At 35.1% G+C, this 19,546-nt stretch overlaps 1 protein-coding gene across 10 annotated transcripts in view; it reads right to left on the reverse strand.

Moving 5' to 3' along the window:
* Window positions 1-19,546, reverse strand: part of DNM3 (dynamin 3) — a 615,582-nt gene that overhangs the window by 261,467 nt on the left and 334,569 nt on the right. For all 10 annotated transcript variants that reach the window (XM_037825339.1, XM_037825338.1, XM_037825336.1 and 7 more), the window contains one exon: window positions 17,900-18,013. In XM_037825339.1, coding sequence (XP_037681267.1) covers window positions 17,900-18,013 — 114 coding nt within the window. The remainder of the gene's footprint in view (window positions 1-17,899; window positions 18,014-19,546) is intronic.

Below are 19,546 nucleotides of genomic sequence, written 5' to 3' on the forward strand. Positions count from 1 at the left end.
AAATTCTTTTAGCCCTATATAAATACTTTCTGAGTTTGCATATCTGGATATCACAAAATACTCAAATTGTAAACACTAGTAACCCTGTTCTTTTATATGTAGATAAACTATTCTTAACAGAAACAAGTTTCAGTCCTGGTTACAATTTGAGAATTTCTAAGGTCCTAAAAATCTGCCAAGCTTGGGCACGATTACCAACTGAAACAGTATTCCCTTTCCATGAGGTTTTAAACAAGAGAAAACTTTGTAGTCACCCCAAATCATCCATTGGTCAAACAATCACTATGGTCAATAACTTTTGAAATAAGTTAAATAATGTCAATTGCTCAAGGGCAAGGACTTTGTCACGTCTAATTTTGCTTTCTAGAGCCCATTACATTTCAGGTTTTTAACTGATAATTTTACAGACATAGAAAAAAATCCTCAAGTCATTACCAAATCAATGCCAAAGACTTTCCATCAAGCATGGCAGACTTTTTAGACTGAACTTGATCAAAGATTTGCATTTCTAACATTGTAAGTAAATGTGAGCTCTTTGAAGGCAGGAATTATATAGCATTCATCTTTACATGCCCAGTTCCCGGCATTATGACTAGTACATGATTAGGTAAGAATAAATATTTGTTGGACTGTTTGGAAGAAAGAAAACTCTAAAACATTTCAGTCAACTGAAAGGCAAAGGAGAAGGGTATATGTGCTAAGAGAAACACAACTTTGAGTTGTTTCCATAGAAAACAACTTCACCTTATAAATACAGTAAAGAAAAGTGTAAATTTGAGTCCCTTGAATAAAATATCACAAAATCCCTATTTGGTACAGGTAGAATCATTTGAGAAAGTATAGATGCATGAATTAAGCTGAAATCATGGAACAGTTTGATCAAAACCACCCTTCGTTTGCCTTACTAAAAATTTCCAAGGCACGTCTCATCATATACATAGAAGAGGGTAGAATAAAAGGCTTTCAAAATCTGTGGCAGAAACAAGCCCACACCTGGAATGCTGGATTATTGGTTGACTGTCACCTAACTGCCTCATGGCTCCCTTAAAGTGATTTGGGATTAAACATATAGACACTTAAAAGGATGGAGACGATATCCAAATGAAATAAGACTAACAGATCATATTAGTCACACTTCCATATTTCCAGTATTATGCAAGCAGTGACATAAAAATTAAAAAGCGAGTTGAGTCATACTGGGCTTGCTCACGTACTATGGAACAGGCCCTAACAATTCAAGTACGGAAGCAGAAACACAGTGATACAAAGCAATTCCTCTGATTTTCATTGAGGAATTAAATCTCTCTATGAATGGAATACCTGAAATTTATCTCTTTGTTCCATTCTAGGCTACTAGATAACTTATTTTTATCTTATTTAATCTTCAATACAAGGTACCCTTTAATGGGACTTTAATTCAAGAGAAGACATTTCATGAAAAGCAAATGCTTTGGATGGTTCTCACTTGATGCCTTTTGAAATATTCAACCCAACAGATAATAAAAGAAGTATATTTTACCATTTCTAAAAAGTATTTCAGAAGGCCAGCAGAAATAATCTGCTTTGGCTGCAATACCTTAAAGAATGCTAACTCTCTTAGTTTGGTTACTCAAATTAAATTTAGAAGCTACCTAGGAATTTTCTCACATGTTGATCTCTCAGAAGGCAATTAATCAAGTTCTTGTTTGAGGCAACTCGAACTTTAATCAGAGTTCTGTGGAAGGAACGTCAGAGAATTGTATATTCTGAATATTCAACAGTATGTATAATTGAAAACAGCAACAACAGGAGAAGAAAAGTAGATGCCGGTGGGCTGATATCTTATAACCTTTGGTCAAGTGGCACTTGGCAAATTTCAACTGATTCAGTTAATCAGAGGTAAAACTATGCAGCAGCAGAATACCATTAAAACAAAGGTATTAAAACAGAATCAGGAATTACCAGTGAAAAATAATGTTATACCGCATGGATCTACCAGAGACAATTTGTTAAGAGACCAGAGTGGTTATTTCATAGTAGATGCTTGAAATCAAAACTTTAAAAGTTTCTTTAGGTCAAGCTATAGCAGAGCATTCAGAAAGCCAGCCAAAATAGCTGAGGGAAACTAGGAAGGCCACATGTGGAACTAATTACTCATGTAGAGGCCATGACAAAGAACATTTCTCCAGACTTTTCATGGGGGCTTCACTTTCAGGAAGTTGCTATAATTACTGTTCGAGTCTAGAGCAGCCTGCAAGCCGCTGACAGATCCAACAGACAAGGAGGAGGAGGGAAAGAAAAAAAAAACGAACTTATCTGCCCTTTTTGACGAGTGAAATACCAGAAAATAAAGTACCACAGGAAAGCTCAAAAAGGCTTCCAAATGAGCCCTGACTTCCAGTGTTCAACTTTCTGTTTACTTTTTTATCTACCCTCTATCTTCAAATTACGTTTCTAGCCTGGAATGGACAGCAAATTTGTACTTCTACACTAACTTACTTTCAGTTGGCCACAGCAGAACTGTACATCTTGACTTTTTTTTTTTTTTTTTTTTTTACAGCGTTTCCATACTGGGGCCCACTTCCTGCCCAGTTGAGGAAAAAAATCTGGCTTGAAGATGAAATGACTGCTTAACATTACACTAAAACATCTGGTACCATTTTATGCACAGACCCATGTCTGAGAGCAGGCGATTCTAGCGGTCTCTCCAGCGGCACAGCGCATACCCAAACCTCCCCAGGGTGACATCATCCCATATATGGACTCTCCAGCCCAGCCCTCCCCCTTTTCCTGGTCCTAAATTCATTGCCAGTTCCCCAGTCTGCAGCAAATGTGCCACGTCAAGACTGGAAATCACAGCCCTTGAGTGTGTCTCAGTCAGTGCAGCAGTTCAGGGGGGAAAGCCGAAGGCAACCCCTGGTGCAGGAAGGGAGGCTCTTCCCAAAGACCTGGAGAGGATTTTAAGTAAATAGATGGAAGCTTCTGGAGATCCTGCTCCGTCGCCCCAGTGTTCAGACTACCTGTTCAGGACAATGCCGTTGTACAGTAGTCTGCACATTGGTTAGACTGGGCAAGGGACAGCAACGCCATGGACTGCTGGGGACAAAACTTGCGGTTTCCAAGGAGAAGACATTTGTTTGCTCCTTTTTTGAATCTCATATCCAGTGTTTTTCTTCACAGGTTTTGCACACTAGGGACCAAGAAGAACTCGGAGACCTGCCAGGGAAAGGACTACTAGAGGGAAGACCTGCAGGTAAGGCCTTCTTGACTTCTCACCTGGTCTGTGACCAGGGGAACTTGGATGGGGAGCCAGTGATTTTTGTTAAGATGCAAGAGAAACAAGTACATGTGTGATGGATAGCGATGTATTTAATTTTAAAAGAGCAACAAATGTGTGGTATGTACCAATTTCTGAAGATTCATAATACAAGTATTTTCTTTAGTTTAGAACAGAAGTTTCCCCACTTCAAAATTAAATATGAAAGCACTCATCCCAGACACTTAAGAATAACTTAAGGCTCATTTTGAATTGTTGAAAGCTGTATGAATAACTTTTAATAATTAAGATTGAATCCATTTTGTCCCAGAGTAAAGAATATTTGCTATTTTTAAAATGTTATATGGATAGTGCTTCTCTGAAAATTTACTTTCATAATATAAATACCAGTAACGTAATATCTAACAATAAAAGGAGAGGCTGCCAAGTTTTTGCCCACCAGACAATGCAGATGGGCTAAACCAGAGAAGAGAGCCAAACCAAAACTTATTGAGTCAGCAACAAAATATATGCAGGAATACAAACCTCTATCTTTAGACATCATAAGATATATCTCTGTATTACAGTAAAAGAAAAACATCCAAGAAGGGTTGATAATTGCTGGTCAGCTGAGCCCACTTACCTATATAGTATACCGCTTCCATTTCTCTGAACATTTAAAATGATAAGTTACTTTTGTCTAGAATCCCACTGATAAAAAAGGAATTTGTAAAGGAAGGCAGAAGTTTTCTTTGGTCAGTTTCCAGCAGTCCTGGAGGTGAAGAAGGGTGGGAGAGGGGGAGAGAGGTGGGAGGGAGGAAAACCCCCAAGCTGAATAAAATCCCACAAGAGAGAATGATAGAGAACGTCTGGACTGCAATATGATCTGTGAACGTTAGCGGTGAAGCCCTTAAAGAAAGTTCTGGAAAAATATTACTGCTTCACCCCCTAATTCCCTCGATAACCTATTTACTTCTACCCCCAAAGAATTCTAGATAATGAAAACAATTTCTTCTATGATAGGCTTTTTGTAAAAAACGAATGCAATTTCTTTAGTACTTCTTTCAACTCAGGTCACAGGGGTTACTGAACAAATTCTCTAAATCACACGTTTTGTGACAATTCAAAATTTGCCACAAGTTCTCTTTGGAAAACATTTTATTACAAAAAGTTCTTTAAGTTCTCTTTTGTCAAAACAAATTATTTTAAAAATTGTCCTCCTTATAATCCCAAAACTAGTCTAAAGAATATATACATTTTCTCATCAATTCATGCTTTTTAGTTAAAATGCAGAAGGCAAGGAGAAATGTAGCTATCTTCAACATTTATATGAGACAATAAAGTCATCTTTTTTTATTGTGTCTTGACAATAATGTAGAAACAATTTTTTCATATAGAAAAAAAATTTTTCTAACAATTAGGTAACTTACAGGAGCTTATTCTGTCACACAATATATTTTTACTCATAGATACAATTAACAAAGAGGAAAAATAGCTGTACGTAAGTACTCGGGCGATGTTTAAGATTTCTCAAATTTTCTGTTTTTAGTCTGTGGAAACAATTGAATTTCATAACTTGCTTTCTTATATTGACTATTTAATTTAAATTTATTTCTTCAGATTAAATGGCCTTTTTGTTTCAAAGAACCTAACCGTCCACCCTTGTCCCTCACCTATTTCTTCTCTCAGGATTACTCTTAGCCTGGAGACAGAAGGGAAGCAAGGGTGTCCTTGGTGTAATAGCAGCAGTAGAAATATAAGAAAGACTCTGCAGCGGAGGAACCAAGGGCTCCCTGCACATGCTCTGTGGAGCGTGGGTCCTGTTATACCAACCCATTTTTGATACAGAGTGTTAAAAAATAAAAAAGAATAGTATTTATTTTTAAATTGTATGAACCAAATTAAAATTCAAGGTTAAAGCTCACTTTATGAACCTCTGCTGAATGAAGGCAGACTGGTAGTTTGCACTCTGGTACATATGCTAGTATTTATACACATACATAATGAAAAACCGTATCTATTAAAAATATTAAATTTTATTTTGATACTACTTTATAAGGAGCTACACAAATATTTTAGGGATCAAGAAAACTATTCCAGAGGGAACTAACCAACAGTGAATATCTTCAATTAAAACCTCCCCTGGATACAATGGTACGTGTATTATTATTAAACATTGCACATCGTCATGAAGAAAAAAGCTGTATGTAGCTTCTATCCAACTCACACTACACAGAAATTTAGAAATTATTTTTCATTTTAGTGTGTGGATGATTGATAAATTAGACAAAAGTGCTGGGTTAAAAGAACTTTCTCCATCATGTAAGAAAAAGGAAATTCAGCTTCAAAACCATCATTTCTTAAATGGAAGTGGATCGACAGAAAAGTTTACCTATGTTTTCAAACCTTTTTAAAATACAGAAATCAAAATCAAAGAAAGTTTGTTTACAGTGGGACAAATTTCACACCGATCACTGTCCTGCAATTAGTCAAGAGGTTCAATGTCCTTCCTGCTTGGCTTTTGGGCTATCGGTCCAGATAATATGTTTATATTTTTAAAAGACTAAAATATACTATCTGCCCCCTACCTCTTCGCCTACAGCCCACCCACGTATTTCAATCTGTGAGAAAGAATTTAGGTATAAAACTCCTAATGAAAGATTTTTTTTACCCATTTTTGGGTTGAAGTCTTAAGCTATTATAAAAAATAAAAAGAAAGTACTACTTGGTAATACAAAAAAACCAGTCATCCATAAGCATTCTTCCTCACTGAAGAGAAGTCAAAGCTTTCAATATTACTCTACAAGAGAACCGCTCTTTAAAAACAATTCACTTTCCTCTTCTCTAAAGAGAACAGCCCCCATCATAATAATTTCCAAACACTAAGAGACCATCACTCAGAAATCCCGGCTTAAAATAGCTAAAAGGTCAGGCTTTAACCTGAGAGAAGATAGGAAATTACTGAGTTAAGATTGCAACTTCCTTAATTCACATTTCATTTTATACTGGTGTCTGGCAAATTATGAAGATATAAATATTTACCCACTTTTCTAAGGTCTCTCATTAAGAACCTTTATTAGCTTTAATAAATAGAGATAATGAAGTAAATTAAAGATAATAATTAAATTTTCACTTTAAATTTTCTGACTTCAATCATGACAGCCTGTTTCCTGGAGTTGCTTTGGTTTAATGTTGCTGCAGAAGACTTAGAAGCTAATTCTTTTCTTGCTTTTTTTTTCCTTAGATAAGAAATGAAAGAAACAAAAGAAACAGGGTGTAATAACCAATATTAAAAATTACATGTTATGATATTAATATAAATAGCTCTTCCAAGTTTTATCTCATATTTTAAATGCTAATAAATACTCATCCCATAGTTTGGGAGACAGGGAAAAAAAGACCTTAAGACTTTTTTCAGTCTCTCATCTTTTTAACAAGTTTAGATACTTGTTCAACACAACTATAAAGTGTGTGTCTACCACATAGTTACTATAATTGAGTTTTAGAAATCTATCAGAAATATAAATTGTCCAAAAATCTTATGAGTAAAGCAATAGCTTTTCAACAAGATTTCTCCCCCTGAAAAAGAGCTGTGGTTTTTCAGGCTCAAAGTTTTTGGATATCTTGGTTTAATGAAATTGTTTCATATTAAAGGAAAACATGAACTCACAAATATTTCTTTTTATTTTTTCAGGTTGCATGCAACATTCCTTTAATTGAACAGAGTTAACTGGATCAAATTGTTTATGGGAGAGAGAGGGAAGGCTATACAGAATTATAGCAATTTTAATTTCTAGCAATATACTTTGTGAGTGAGTCACTATAATATTTTTCTGTTGCACTGAATGCAGAATCAATAACAAAGTACTATTTTGAGGTACCTTTTTCTTCCATACTCTGACCCTGTAATTAGTCAATAGCAGCCAAGTTTACTGACTTTTTTTAATTCTCTTAAGGAAAAAAAAAGCTCCTCTATTCTGAAATGATGGCCAGAAACAGAGCCAGACATTATTTTCTTGAATGTATATTAACAGAAAATTACATTTATCAACTCTGTTAAAACAGTATCAATTCTAATCACTGAACAAAAGTTCAGACTTGTAGAAAACTGTCATTTTTCACAGTCTTCAAAAACTATTCCATTCACCATGTTTCTATCTGCTGTTTATCTCAGAATTTTACATACACACAAAAGGCAGATAACAATTTGTTTCCTTCAAAGTTCTTTGAAAAACTTCTTAAGTACAATCCTTGTAACAAAAGTCATTTTTTTAAAACAAATTACTTTTATTGGAATTTGACTATCTGTATATTATGTTTTTAAAAGGGCAGGGGAATTTGTAAATACCTCTATGGATGTAAATTGATAATTTATATTAAAATAGCCAGTAGAATTATTCTTGACTTACCACAATTAAATTTTACATCTGTGTAATTAATAATTAACTCTTTTTTATAAAAATTAAAAGGAAATTTTCTAAATGGTCTGATTTTAATTTTTGGCTATGAAATTAAGCTTTCTTTTCTGTTTAAGGTACTATTTCGTAACGGTATGGCACTAACAACGTTCAAAACACATTCTGGGCATCACTGTGGATAACTACCTTTCAGTTTATACCCTTTTGATTCATGGCACAGTCTTGAAGTTAATTTATAGGTGTATAACTTAAGCTGACAGCTGCTTTTTATTTGGCTTTCACATCCATACTTAGAAACTTTACATTAAAAGAAAAATGAGAAATTTAAATAACTTACTGTTATTTAATAAAGTATTGGTAAAATATATATCCACTTGAAATATCCCATTATAAAAGCATCAGATATCAAAGTCAGCTGGTTGGGTTGCCAAATACATTAGGCTCATTAATTATTTTGAAAATGCCTGCCATTTCCCTGTAAAAGACAAATTTCTTTTTCATAGGCAAGGTTATGGTACTTATCTACTACAAGAAACATGTATAAACATAGTCTTTATCTTTAACTTCAGTATTAAAATATGCAGAGTTTATAAGAAGAGGAAAAACATCTGGTTCAATTACTCTGAACTCTGAATGCATGTGGTCCAGTAATAACATGAATTGGATTTAAGAATAAACTTCGTGTTTAATCATTTTTTTTTCCCTTAAAATTTCAATGCAAGTTTTCTGTTAATGCCAATTATCCATGTTAGCACATTTGGAACAAATGTGTAAGTGTACTTTCTGAATAAAGTCAAAAGTCTAACTTGTTTTTAGTTCCATAATGTTTTAATGTTTAATTTTATTGTGTGTTTTTCTCCCTTTCCCTCACTCTCCAAAATCACCAAATCTGGAAAACAGACTGATTGTATCTGCCCATGAGCAAAGGAAACCAGAAGGAACCAAGGGCCTGGCTGGACAGAGTTGTCATGTGTCTGCCTGTCTACACTTGCTGTGCAGAACATCCGCTCACCTGTACAGCAGGCACAGACAGGCAGTCACATGACAACCCAGCCTGAATGACAACCAGCCATTGAAAGAAAGCAGCCCTCACACCATAGCATCTACACCAAGAGCTACAACCAAAATGAGGGAGCATGGGGGCCTGGGGTTTTAATCTGTTGGTTTAATACTTAACTCGTTTGTATTATTATTATTTTATCATTTATTTTGATTCAAATATTGAAACCCACCAAAATTAAAGTGAGTGGTGCCTATGAAATATAATAAAACCCATTTCTGAAAATGTTCCTGTGCTTTCTATAGTTCTCTTTTCCTAACTGTTGTCAGTAAATCACTACCCTTGACATTTATTACACATGACTTTGCAGCATCCCATAATCAATATAAAAAATCAATATAGCAAATAATATAATTTCAGTCTGATGCTTGACAAAGAATAAATGACCCTAATAATTCTAATTCATAAATTAAGCTTGGCTTTCCACATCATGAATTTTTCTTTAAAAAAAGAAAGGAAGGAAGGAAGGAAGGAAGGAAGGAAGGAAGGGAAAGAGGGGAATGACAGTGTTCCAAAGGATCATGCATTTTGAGTTAATAAACTTGCCAGTCCAGATAAAACATGTGAAAAGTATTTATTTCCAATTAATTTTCAAATGCATTAAAATAATTACCTCTCCCTTTTTGATAAATGGAAAGCTGAAATTGAAACCTTGATATTTTTAGTATCCTGATAAACATTGATTTATTACTGTTTTGTTGTTTAATTAAGAAGGGGCTTAACACTTTACACTGCAGTTCAACATACGGAATTTATGGGATCAACACTCCCATTTGCTGTACACTTCCAAACTCTTGAGATTTTCAGGCAATTCAATCTTTTCAAAAAGAGCAAGGAGGAGGATAAATAGATATGCAATTTATATTTTGTAATATATTTTGGGTAAAATTAGAATTCGTCAACTCTGATTTGATTCATTAAAATGTTTTAACTTTAGTATTTAAAATTAATTTTATCATCCTTAAAAGATTCTAATTAAAGCTTTAAAAAATGTAACATAAGACATCCAAAACTGTTTTCAAATTTAATAATTAAAAATTTCAAGTATAAATTTTTGACTAAAGCAAACTATTTTCATTTAGATATTCCACTTTTAAAATGAGAGATTTAGTTTTAACACTAACAGTTCCACAAGTTTAAAAAATTCTACAATATTGTGATATTTTAACCAAACCTGACACTATAACTTCTTTTTAAAAGAAAAATTGAGTGATGGGGCTAAACTCTGAAGTAAAAATATTAATAAGTTACAATTTGGTCTTTGGAAATATTTCATCTGCTGAACAGATGCAAAACATTTTGTGAAATGCAGGTTATTACCTTAAATAAAAGTCCTATAATGAGCAAATAAAGTACTAAAAAATACTTCACAAAATGTAAACTATAAATAAGTAGACAGTATAAAAATGTTTTGCAGAATATTTACATAGTACAACCCAATTTTAAAAGATTTATACAACCTGCTGCATATGCTGTCTACCGAAGTCCATATATGGAATAATTCTATTAGACCCTGCAACACAGTCCCAGGATAGTGTTTGATAGCTCTCACGATGACAAAATAGTCAAGTCAGAGCATAAAGGAGACTGCTCCATTCCACCAAACTCCAAAGGGAAAGTTGGGAGGGCAGGGGAGTCATCCTCAAGTGAGGCACTCCAGGATAAAGTTTCAAATAATTTCCCCTTAAAACATGAAGTTAACATTTTGGTTTTATATTTTTTACTTAGCTCTTTAAAAATCCTTAAAACAACGTTATCAATGTTTTGTTTTTTTCTAATTCATTAAATGAAGCACACTTTAACATTTTACTCCTCTGAGTAGAGGTAATATAAAGGGTAACATTTTTCTTCCAGTATAAAATGTTGAGTAGGACAAACAATACATATGGGAGAAAAGGCTTGGTTCTATAAGTATTTTTAATAAATTAGAAGTAGCATTTGCTATTATGGTTTACTGGATAATATTTTTTTTTCAAAATTATGAATCTTCAGATAATGCTGGAATGTGGGAATGTTTATATGAAATAATCTTACATTTAAAAAACATAAGATAGTTTATATATGTGAAAAAACACAACTACGGTCATGAAGAATTTTAAGTAACATAATTAGATTAAGGTTCAATATTTATTGGAACTTCTTTGTGAGAATATCTAAGCTTTGGCTAACTACAAAGTGTTCACACTATCGATCCTGTACCCTCCTCCATCACAGGGAGGATGCTGATCTAGCAGGGGTAGGCACAATCTTGAAAGTGTAAGTGAAAATGGAAAGAGAGTTGAAGATTTCTGTAACTTCTTGATCTCCCAACTTTGGCTGCCAGGGATTAACTGTCATTTTGTTTCCAATTACCGAAGTTACATTTGTCATCTGTTACAGCTACACAATAAAAACAAGACTAACAAGATTTCTATAAAAGAATTATATAATCCCTTATCAAGTTACCCAAACAGTTCAACCCACAAAAATGAGGTTTGTAATTTCTTAAAAGTCCAACAAATGTCTTTATTTCAATGCAGATTTTGGATTTTCTTCAAAAAAGCAAGGTTAGTACATTTCCCCTTTCTTCAGAAGTCTTTTAACTGCGATTTGCACTCTTCTCATTGATACCAAGGAAAAGAAGACTCAGAGTATCCTATTCTTCTAAATTCATATTTTAGACATATTTTAAAGAAAGGCCGTCACTTTTCTCCAAATCTGAGTTTAAAGTATGAATATAAAATTATCTAGAATCAAAATCCTTTTGAAATGACAGTTTCTTATTATATACCACATACCTTGCCCTTTTCTAAATCACTCCCAAGAACTGTGCAAAATACACCTTCAATGTGTGAAAATAGCAGTTGTGGATTTCATTTTGTGCTTTTTGATTTTTGCAATGATCTCCAATCCAGAAAGTCACATTTATATAATCAGAGGAGAAAAAAAATCCATTAATCATCAATGATGAAAATTAAGAAAATTGTAAGTTGATCAATCTCTAGTGGTAATTTTACCCTTTAATTCAATAATCTAGTTTAGTCACTTGAGATACCAGAACCTGATGAATTAGTATGGTACACTTATTCCTTTATTTGCTCAATCATACTTTTACCCAACAGATACTTACTTAGTACCTCTAATCAGTGCTGTGTCCCCTAGTGGTAGAACAGAGAATAAGACATGGCTCCTGGTCTCAAGAGGCTTACAGTTTAGTAGGAAATTATACACTCAACCAATATATACTAAGTGTGACGTGCTGTCATGTCAATTTTCATCTTCTGAAACATCTTTTACATCCAACAGTTACTATCAACTTCCATCAACTCACCTGAGCCCAAGCTACCATCATCTCTTACCCATAACACAGAAATATTTTCTATTAACTTTCCAATCCAGTTTTGCACTCCTTCAATCCATTCTCCACTAGGCAACCAAAGGGATCTTTAACCATGTGACTCTCCAGCTCAAAAACTTCAAAGGCTTCCCATCATTCTTAAGATAAAAATCAAAATCCTTTAGATGTCACTTTCTCTTTTGCTCTTTGCTCCAGTCACACTAGCCTTAAGTTAGGTCTTTAAATCATCAAGCTCAATCCTACCTCAAGGCATTAACATAAACCTTCTCTGACCACCTAATTTAAAGTCCTCTCACTCTGCAACCACCATCCCAGACATTCTCTAAGTCAAATACATTGCCGGGTTTTTTACTTCATAGCCTGTAATCAGCGTCTGTTTATGTGCTCTTTCCACTAGAAAATATACTTCATGAGGGTAGGTACCATGAATTTCATGCTGACCACTTTTTCCTTAGTGACTAGATTACTGCCTGGTACATAACAGGTTCTTAGTAAATATTTGTTAAAAAATGTTCAGGCAATTAATTGAGAGCTCAGCACTGATACACAGCAGCTTGGTTAAGTTATTCACTCTTTTTGAGTCTCAATTTACTTCTCTAAAATGGAGAATGAAAATCAAGTACTGACTTAGCACCGTGCCTGGGAGACCAGAAAAACTCAATTAAATGTTAACCAATATGATGATGAGCATCATCACCAAAATCATCATTCAGCTAGGAAAGCTGACCTTCATGAGTTTAAGCAGGTATAATGAACAGGGAAAATTCTATTTGCTTCCACAATTACAGTCTAACCCAGGAAGTATCTTATTAAATGGAAGGCCATTGGGTTTGGTTGAGCATTTTAACCAATTTGGGCAGGCAAAACTGAGCCTGCAATGAAGTCTGGACCAGATGCTTCAGGGAGCTGAGCTATTATGCATATTAGTGTGAGAAGTAACATGGGTTTGGAGTAATACAAATTGTTGACACTGAGGCAAGAGATGGGAGAGGGAAGAGAAAGAGAGGACCCAGTGTACTGTTGTTGGGGTGGGCTAGCACATGGCTAAAGCTTCCAGTGACATGCCCAAATGGGGTGTCGGCTGGCTAAAAACTGCCATGCAAATAGGCTTCTAACATTCTATTTGAGGGTGTTTGGATTGCTGTATTGCTTCTCCCAAATTCTTAGTAAAGATACCTACTACAAATATCCCTGTGTTGTTATTCTGGTAGAACTCAAAGGAGCTAAAATCATCCATCCCAGATCACAAGGGGATACACATGGATACCCAAGCCTGCATGTCCAAGCTCTGTCCTCACCCCTACAAACAGCTACCCTGTGACCACCCTACAGGCCTATTGATGCACATATTGGCAGAATGCCCTTGGGAGGACAAATCCAAGAAGAGACCCATGCAGCCCCTGGACAAGCACTCAAGGTCATGTGCACAGAAAATTCCAGAGTCTGGGGTACCAGAGCACAATCTAGAAGTGTGGCCAGGATTGGGAAAATCCCCTTAGAAGTTTCACTAACTCTGCGAAAGATGATCTATTTCTATTTATTTTGCAGAAAGCCTCAATCAAGGAGTATTATTAGATGATAGCATACAGTCAAGCAGATACATTGTCTATCATAACTGCTGCCTTATAAAGACTCTTTAAAGATAATATGTGGTAAGTATTGTCTGGGACATAGGTGCAAACCTTTCTATTAAGCTCATCTATCAGTAACATTATGAGGAACATTACTGTAATGTAGAGCACTGGTTCAAAAAAGGGCAGTCCATGGATGCTTGAGGGAGTTCACAAGCCCATTCATAATTCAAGGATAGGGTGGCTAGGCCCATTCAGGACAGGGAGATAAGTATGTAAACTTCTGGGAGACTTACTATAGTAGTCGTGCCTACTCTAACTTAAAATTATTATACAGAGTTATCACGCTCTTGCCTGTGCCAGCTTATATAGAAAACTGCACAGTTTGGTATCATCATCCCTAACTCTTGGGTGAGATGTGGGAGATCCCACAGGCTGGAGGGGAGAGTCATGAAGATTCTCACTGACATAATGTGATGAGAGTTCTGTTGTTGTCTGAACCTTACCATTCTCTGCTAAAAACCCCCAGATCCCATACATCCTGTCTCACAACATGAAATGACAAAAAATTAGGAAATTAGAAGGAAGATGAGTCAGAGAAGGGCATTACAAGGGAGGATATGGTATTATTTTCAATGGCAAGAGTAAATATATCAGTGTGATATCAAGACTTATAAGAGCACTTATTAATATAAGATTTCTTAGAGTCTTACAAAATTCTTTTGAGTGGTTTGGTCAGCAATGGTTCTCATTTGATAAATGAAAAGACTAAGGCTCAGAGAAGTAAAGTGACTTGCTCAAGTACTAGCAGATAGTAACAATAAACTCACATCCTCTAGCACCACACACTTTCAACTCCACCAAGCATAAGGTCTCTTGGATCTTTTGTTCAATTAATGTAACCCATGGAAAGCAGCTTGAACCATTGTTGTTCATCACAAATATGTTTCATAAGTCATCTATAATTAATTACAAAACTCTCATAAGTTAAATAAAACCATATATATGTTCACTGGACATAATATGCTACTTATTAAACAGCCATTTCCATTATAATGAAAACACACCATTCTAATTATACAGGAAATCAGAAGGATGGCAAAATACAGAAAAAATATAACAAGGCTCAATGAAAACTTGAATATAAATTTGTCATTGACTAAATGAATAAATCTACAAGTCACTTAATGGTATTTCCTGCATCACATTTGCTTGCTTAAGAGAGAGAAATTATCATATAACCGGATTACTAAAGTGGGTAGAAACTGATATGGGTACAGCCAGATACCACAGGAATAACAAATTGATTCCAACAAATTGACTCCAAAAGTTGAATTAATCCCCAACAAACTGACTCCAAAAGTTGAATTAGAACACAAGTTTATTGTCTCAAAGGAATATTCTAAAATTTGGTTCTTGAGGCTTCCCAAAGAAGCATGTTTAATCCAAATGGCATAGAAGAAGGAAGACTATGGTAGCTGGTCTCCCATCTTCTGTTTTTGCCAAACCTACACTTTGCACACACATACCCCACCCCTCACATCATTCCCCAAACAGCAAAGTATTCTTTCTAAAACATCAATCCAATCATGTCCCACAACCTATTTAAACACTCCAAAGGTTTTCCATTATATTTGAAATAAAATCCAAATCAGGGCTGGTAAGGCCCCACTCAGGTTCCTCTAATTTTATCTCTCTCTCCCCAACCCAGCCCCCTACACAGTCACAGTCTTTTAGCTGATTCCCATTTTGGGGTTTTTCCCTTTATTGTTCCCTCTGCCTGGAATGTTTTCTTCAACAGATCTTCTGCACAGCTCAGTGTTCCAGTCTCTGCTCAAATGTTACTTCCTCCCAATCTCCCACTCTAAAGGACCCTCCATCATCAATTTCTAGCTCATAGCCCTGTGTTATTTTCTTTAGAGCACTTAATGTCTGAAATTATAGAATTATTTGTCTACTTATTTATATCTATTATTTAGTTTCATAAGAGCAACAACCTTGTCTATCTTTTCCTTTTCCTTGAAATTATCTAAACAGAAAACGCTTTCCTAAAGTTTTTTCATCTAAATCACTCCAATTTATTCCTACCCTTCCTTCTCCCCAGCCACCCTCCATATGTGTAACTTTAATAAAATGTTTGCTGGCATTTGGTTAAAATTATAATTGCATGCATTTCTTTTCCATTTGTTGTAATCATGTACTTGTGAATGAGCTTCAGTAGCAGTGATTTTGTAAAAAATTATCCTGAGTCTATCGGGGAAAGGAGTATATAACCAGTGACCATGAGCTCACCAGGTTCTCGGGCTTCTTCCTTCTCTACAGGGAGCTCATGTCTCTTCAAATGGGCCTATGTCAGTACCCACAGAACCAGACAAGCAAACTCTAAACCCATACTCCAAACAGCAATCATTGCCCCAGAGTTTTCAGAGCCCCTGATGCTAATACTCACAAACAGATCAACGCTAAGATGATAGAAATCATCTTAATAAATCCTCTGCTGGATCAAGTTGACTCGGACAACTCTAGGCATCTCAGGGATTCTTACCAACCTTTGTGGTTGAAGGCACAGGCTCTGGAGCCAGAGAGCCTGGGTCCAAATTCATGCTTTGTCACAAACTAGCTATATGACCTTGGGAATTTACTTATCCTTGCCAACACTAAATGTTCTACAATAAGGGAAATTGAGTCTTGAAACAACTTTTCAAATGAGGTTTTTAGTTTCTTCCTCTGAAAAATGGGGATAATAATAGTACTTAAACTTAGGGTTGCAGTATAGATTGAATGAGTTAATTCCTATTACGACTCTTCAGTAAAATATTTTGCTGTCCCTAGTATAACTGGGAAAGACCCATAAGACCAATATGTATTTAAATGTATATAAATGATCTTCTGAATACTTGGAAACAAAACGTATCTAAGAGAAGACCTCTCAGAAACTGAACACCAAAGAAGATAGTGATTTGTTGACTTTTTGTCTAGGAAGGCATCTCAGGATTCCTGAAGCTAAGGTCTTTAAATACTAGTGCTTCCCACAGAATAACATGTATCTAAACGGCCAGTGTAAGAAAGAAGCCATTGGTAATCCTCAGACTCTCACATTGACTAATTCCACGTTTAATCAAGACAGTGAAACAGATGACATAAAAATTCAAAGATAAGCTTTTGAATAGAAATTTTCTTTTGACATATCTATAGAACTACCCTCACTGCAGAAATTTAAGTGGCTATTAACCATTACCCATTTATAGCATGCACAATCAATACACTATTGTGTACAAAGCGCTTAGGAAATGGAAAGAACTATAAGACATGAAATGTTTCCTCCTAGAATTGACAAAGGTAACTTGTAATGCTTTCAAAAGATACAGAGCCAAGATAGGAAGGGAATTTAACCCTGAAACACATGTCCTTTACAGCAAAATAAAACTGAGACAATCTAACCTGTCAGTAGTGTTATCATGGAGTATTCTTATCAAATGTTTGCATGCTGCATTATTAGCACCAAAAACATCTTAAGTCAGATCAGAGACACTAATATTCCAAAAACTTAGTCTAATCTTCATTCATGCCCTCCCAAATTCAGCAATATCACTTTCATAGCACTTTCACAGCTCTGCAAGAGCGATAGAACAAATTTTTGCAATTGTTATAGGTATCAGACTTAAATGAACAGTAAGTCACAGGACCAAGATTATTAACATCTAACATGAACCAGAACACCTTAATGATCATAACTCATACTTTACACAGACATCAAATTCTCAAAGAACAAAATTTGTATAAACGCTTTTCTAGAACTCACTTGAAGGATACTGATTTGGACATTTTCAAAAGCCTCTCATTTGAGACAAATATAAAAGCAACAATTCCAAAAAGCTTTATTATGTCTGCATCATTGTTTTTAATTTCATTTTTAAGATGTTTTATTACCTTAGGCCTCAGCATATTACTTAATGAAAATTTCTTTCATTGTACTAGTATCTTGACAATATTTTAAAGAAGTGAAGTTTCCAACTGCCATTTCCTAGCTTCATTTCTTCAAGTAAACAAGCATTATGACCACACAAAAGAAACAGACAAGAAAGGAAAAGTGAGGGGAATGTTGTAAAATTAAATATCTATGAGGAAAAAATAGTGCCTCTTCAAATGAATACCCCAAGCAATATCTTATTGAAAGAGAACCACTGATGTCTCAAATTTGTATATCACAATAATAGCAGTTAATTAAACATTATAAACATTTTCATAAGAAAACTTTTGTCACACTCTGTGGCTTACCTCATCATCTTTATACCAAGACAGGCTTTCAGCAGTAAGGACAAACCAGTATCCCTTAGAGCCTCCTTTCATGATGCCAATGTTGCTGATGGTTAGCCACCCCTTGCGTATCACCTACAAAAGAGCAGAAATTGACAGAGACATTTCATTTCACAGAAACCAATTGAGAGCACAAGTCTCAGACTAAGTGACAAGATACAAATTGCAATAAGAACAGCACTGTTTCCCCAAAGCTTAACCTCTACTAAGCTATTCAAAATAATTTATCTTTCAAAAGTGCAGATGACCAGAGGAGAGTCTCTCCTGTCATAGATGAAATCAAAATTATAGACTTAAATGGATGACAAAATCAGAGTGACTAAAGCAGACAGCAACGAAATGATGCAGAAGGATAGGTTTGTGCGAGGCCTATTTATGGCACTGCTGCTACATTTAAAGTATATTTATTTAGCTGACCGGAGCAAGAACAACAGATTCTCCATGCCCACTGCCTCTTGCCCACTTCCAGCCTACTGGCCCATTTGTTTGCCTGTTTTGCATTTCATAGGATTTCCACCAGAGACTGGCCAGTAAGTGATGAAAAGAAACTCAAGCCAACCAATCAGTTCCTTGTTAACAGCTCTGAAGTGGGCTGGATAAGGGAGAAAGCTGAAACAATAAACTAAAATTAAAAGTTCAGAGTTTTTAAGTGGCCTTGATTTATCCATCTACTTCTGGTTTTTATTTGCCATGCTACAAAATATGTAGCATCTTCATAAAATCTTTAAACAACTTATAAATTTTAAAACATTATAGAGTTGGATTAGCGATTTGACAGAAATTTGTAAGTAACATATAAGTAAAATGTGTTTTTTTCCTCACTCCTGTATTAAAATAAATTCTGTTTTCCATATAACATAGTTTACCATCTATTTTACAGGTATAATTTTTGCTATCATAGAACTGGAAAGGTATGGAACTATATGACATCCTCAATGACAAAAATCATCCTACATCTAAATCATTCAATATCTATTCTATATATTCTAAAATATATTCTATATATTTCATTTTTATATTGCCACCAAATTTTCTAGTGGAAGAAGGAAGGCAAATCTAGAGAAAATTGTGAAATAAGCCAAGGTTACCATTACTGATCTTCCAAGCCTCTCTCCACACTCCCAGTCCCTGTCACCCCTCAAATCCTCATCTCCACATCCCCCAGATGTCCATTCTCCTTTAATGCTCTATGACTTTTATAGACCACTGTACAGACTCCACTCAGGTCCAGACTAAGGCAGTTCTATCCACTGTTGTAATTATCCCTTCCTCTTACCTCTACTTCAGAGTTTCTCAAAGCATGGTTTTACCAGCTGTATCACAATCATCGGGATGCTTTCTAAAATACAGATCCCTGCACCATCTCCCAGTCTAAATGAATCAGAATTTATAGACATGAGCCCAGGAATCTACATCTTAACACATTCCCAAGGTTATTCTTACACATTCTAGAGGTTGAAAATCATTGCATGTATACATACAATCAAAACTCCATTTTCCTTAGAGCAAATGATGTTACTTAATTGTTGGCAAGAAGGAACAGATTAAATTATTTCATATTTCATATAATAGTATATTAATCCTACTATTCAAAGAAAATATACTGAT

The sequence above is a fragment of the Choloepus didactylus genome, chromosome 2 (genome assembly GCF_015220235.1).
Source record: "Choloepus didactylus isolate mChoDid1 chromosome 2, mChoDid1.pri, whole genome shotgun sequence".
Classification (NCBI taxonomy): domain Eukaryota; kingdom Metazoa; phylum Chordata; class Mammalia; order Pilosa; family Megalonychidae; genus Choloepus; species Choloepus didactylus.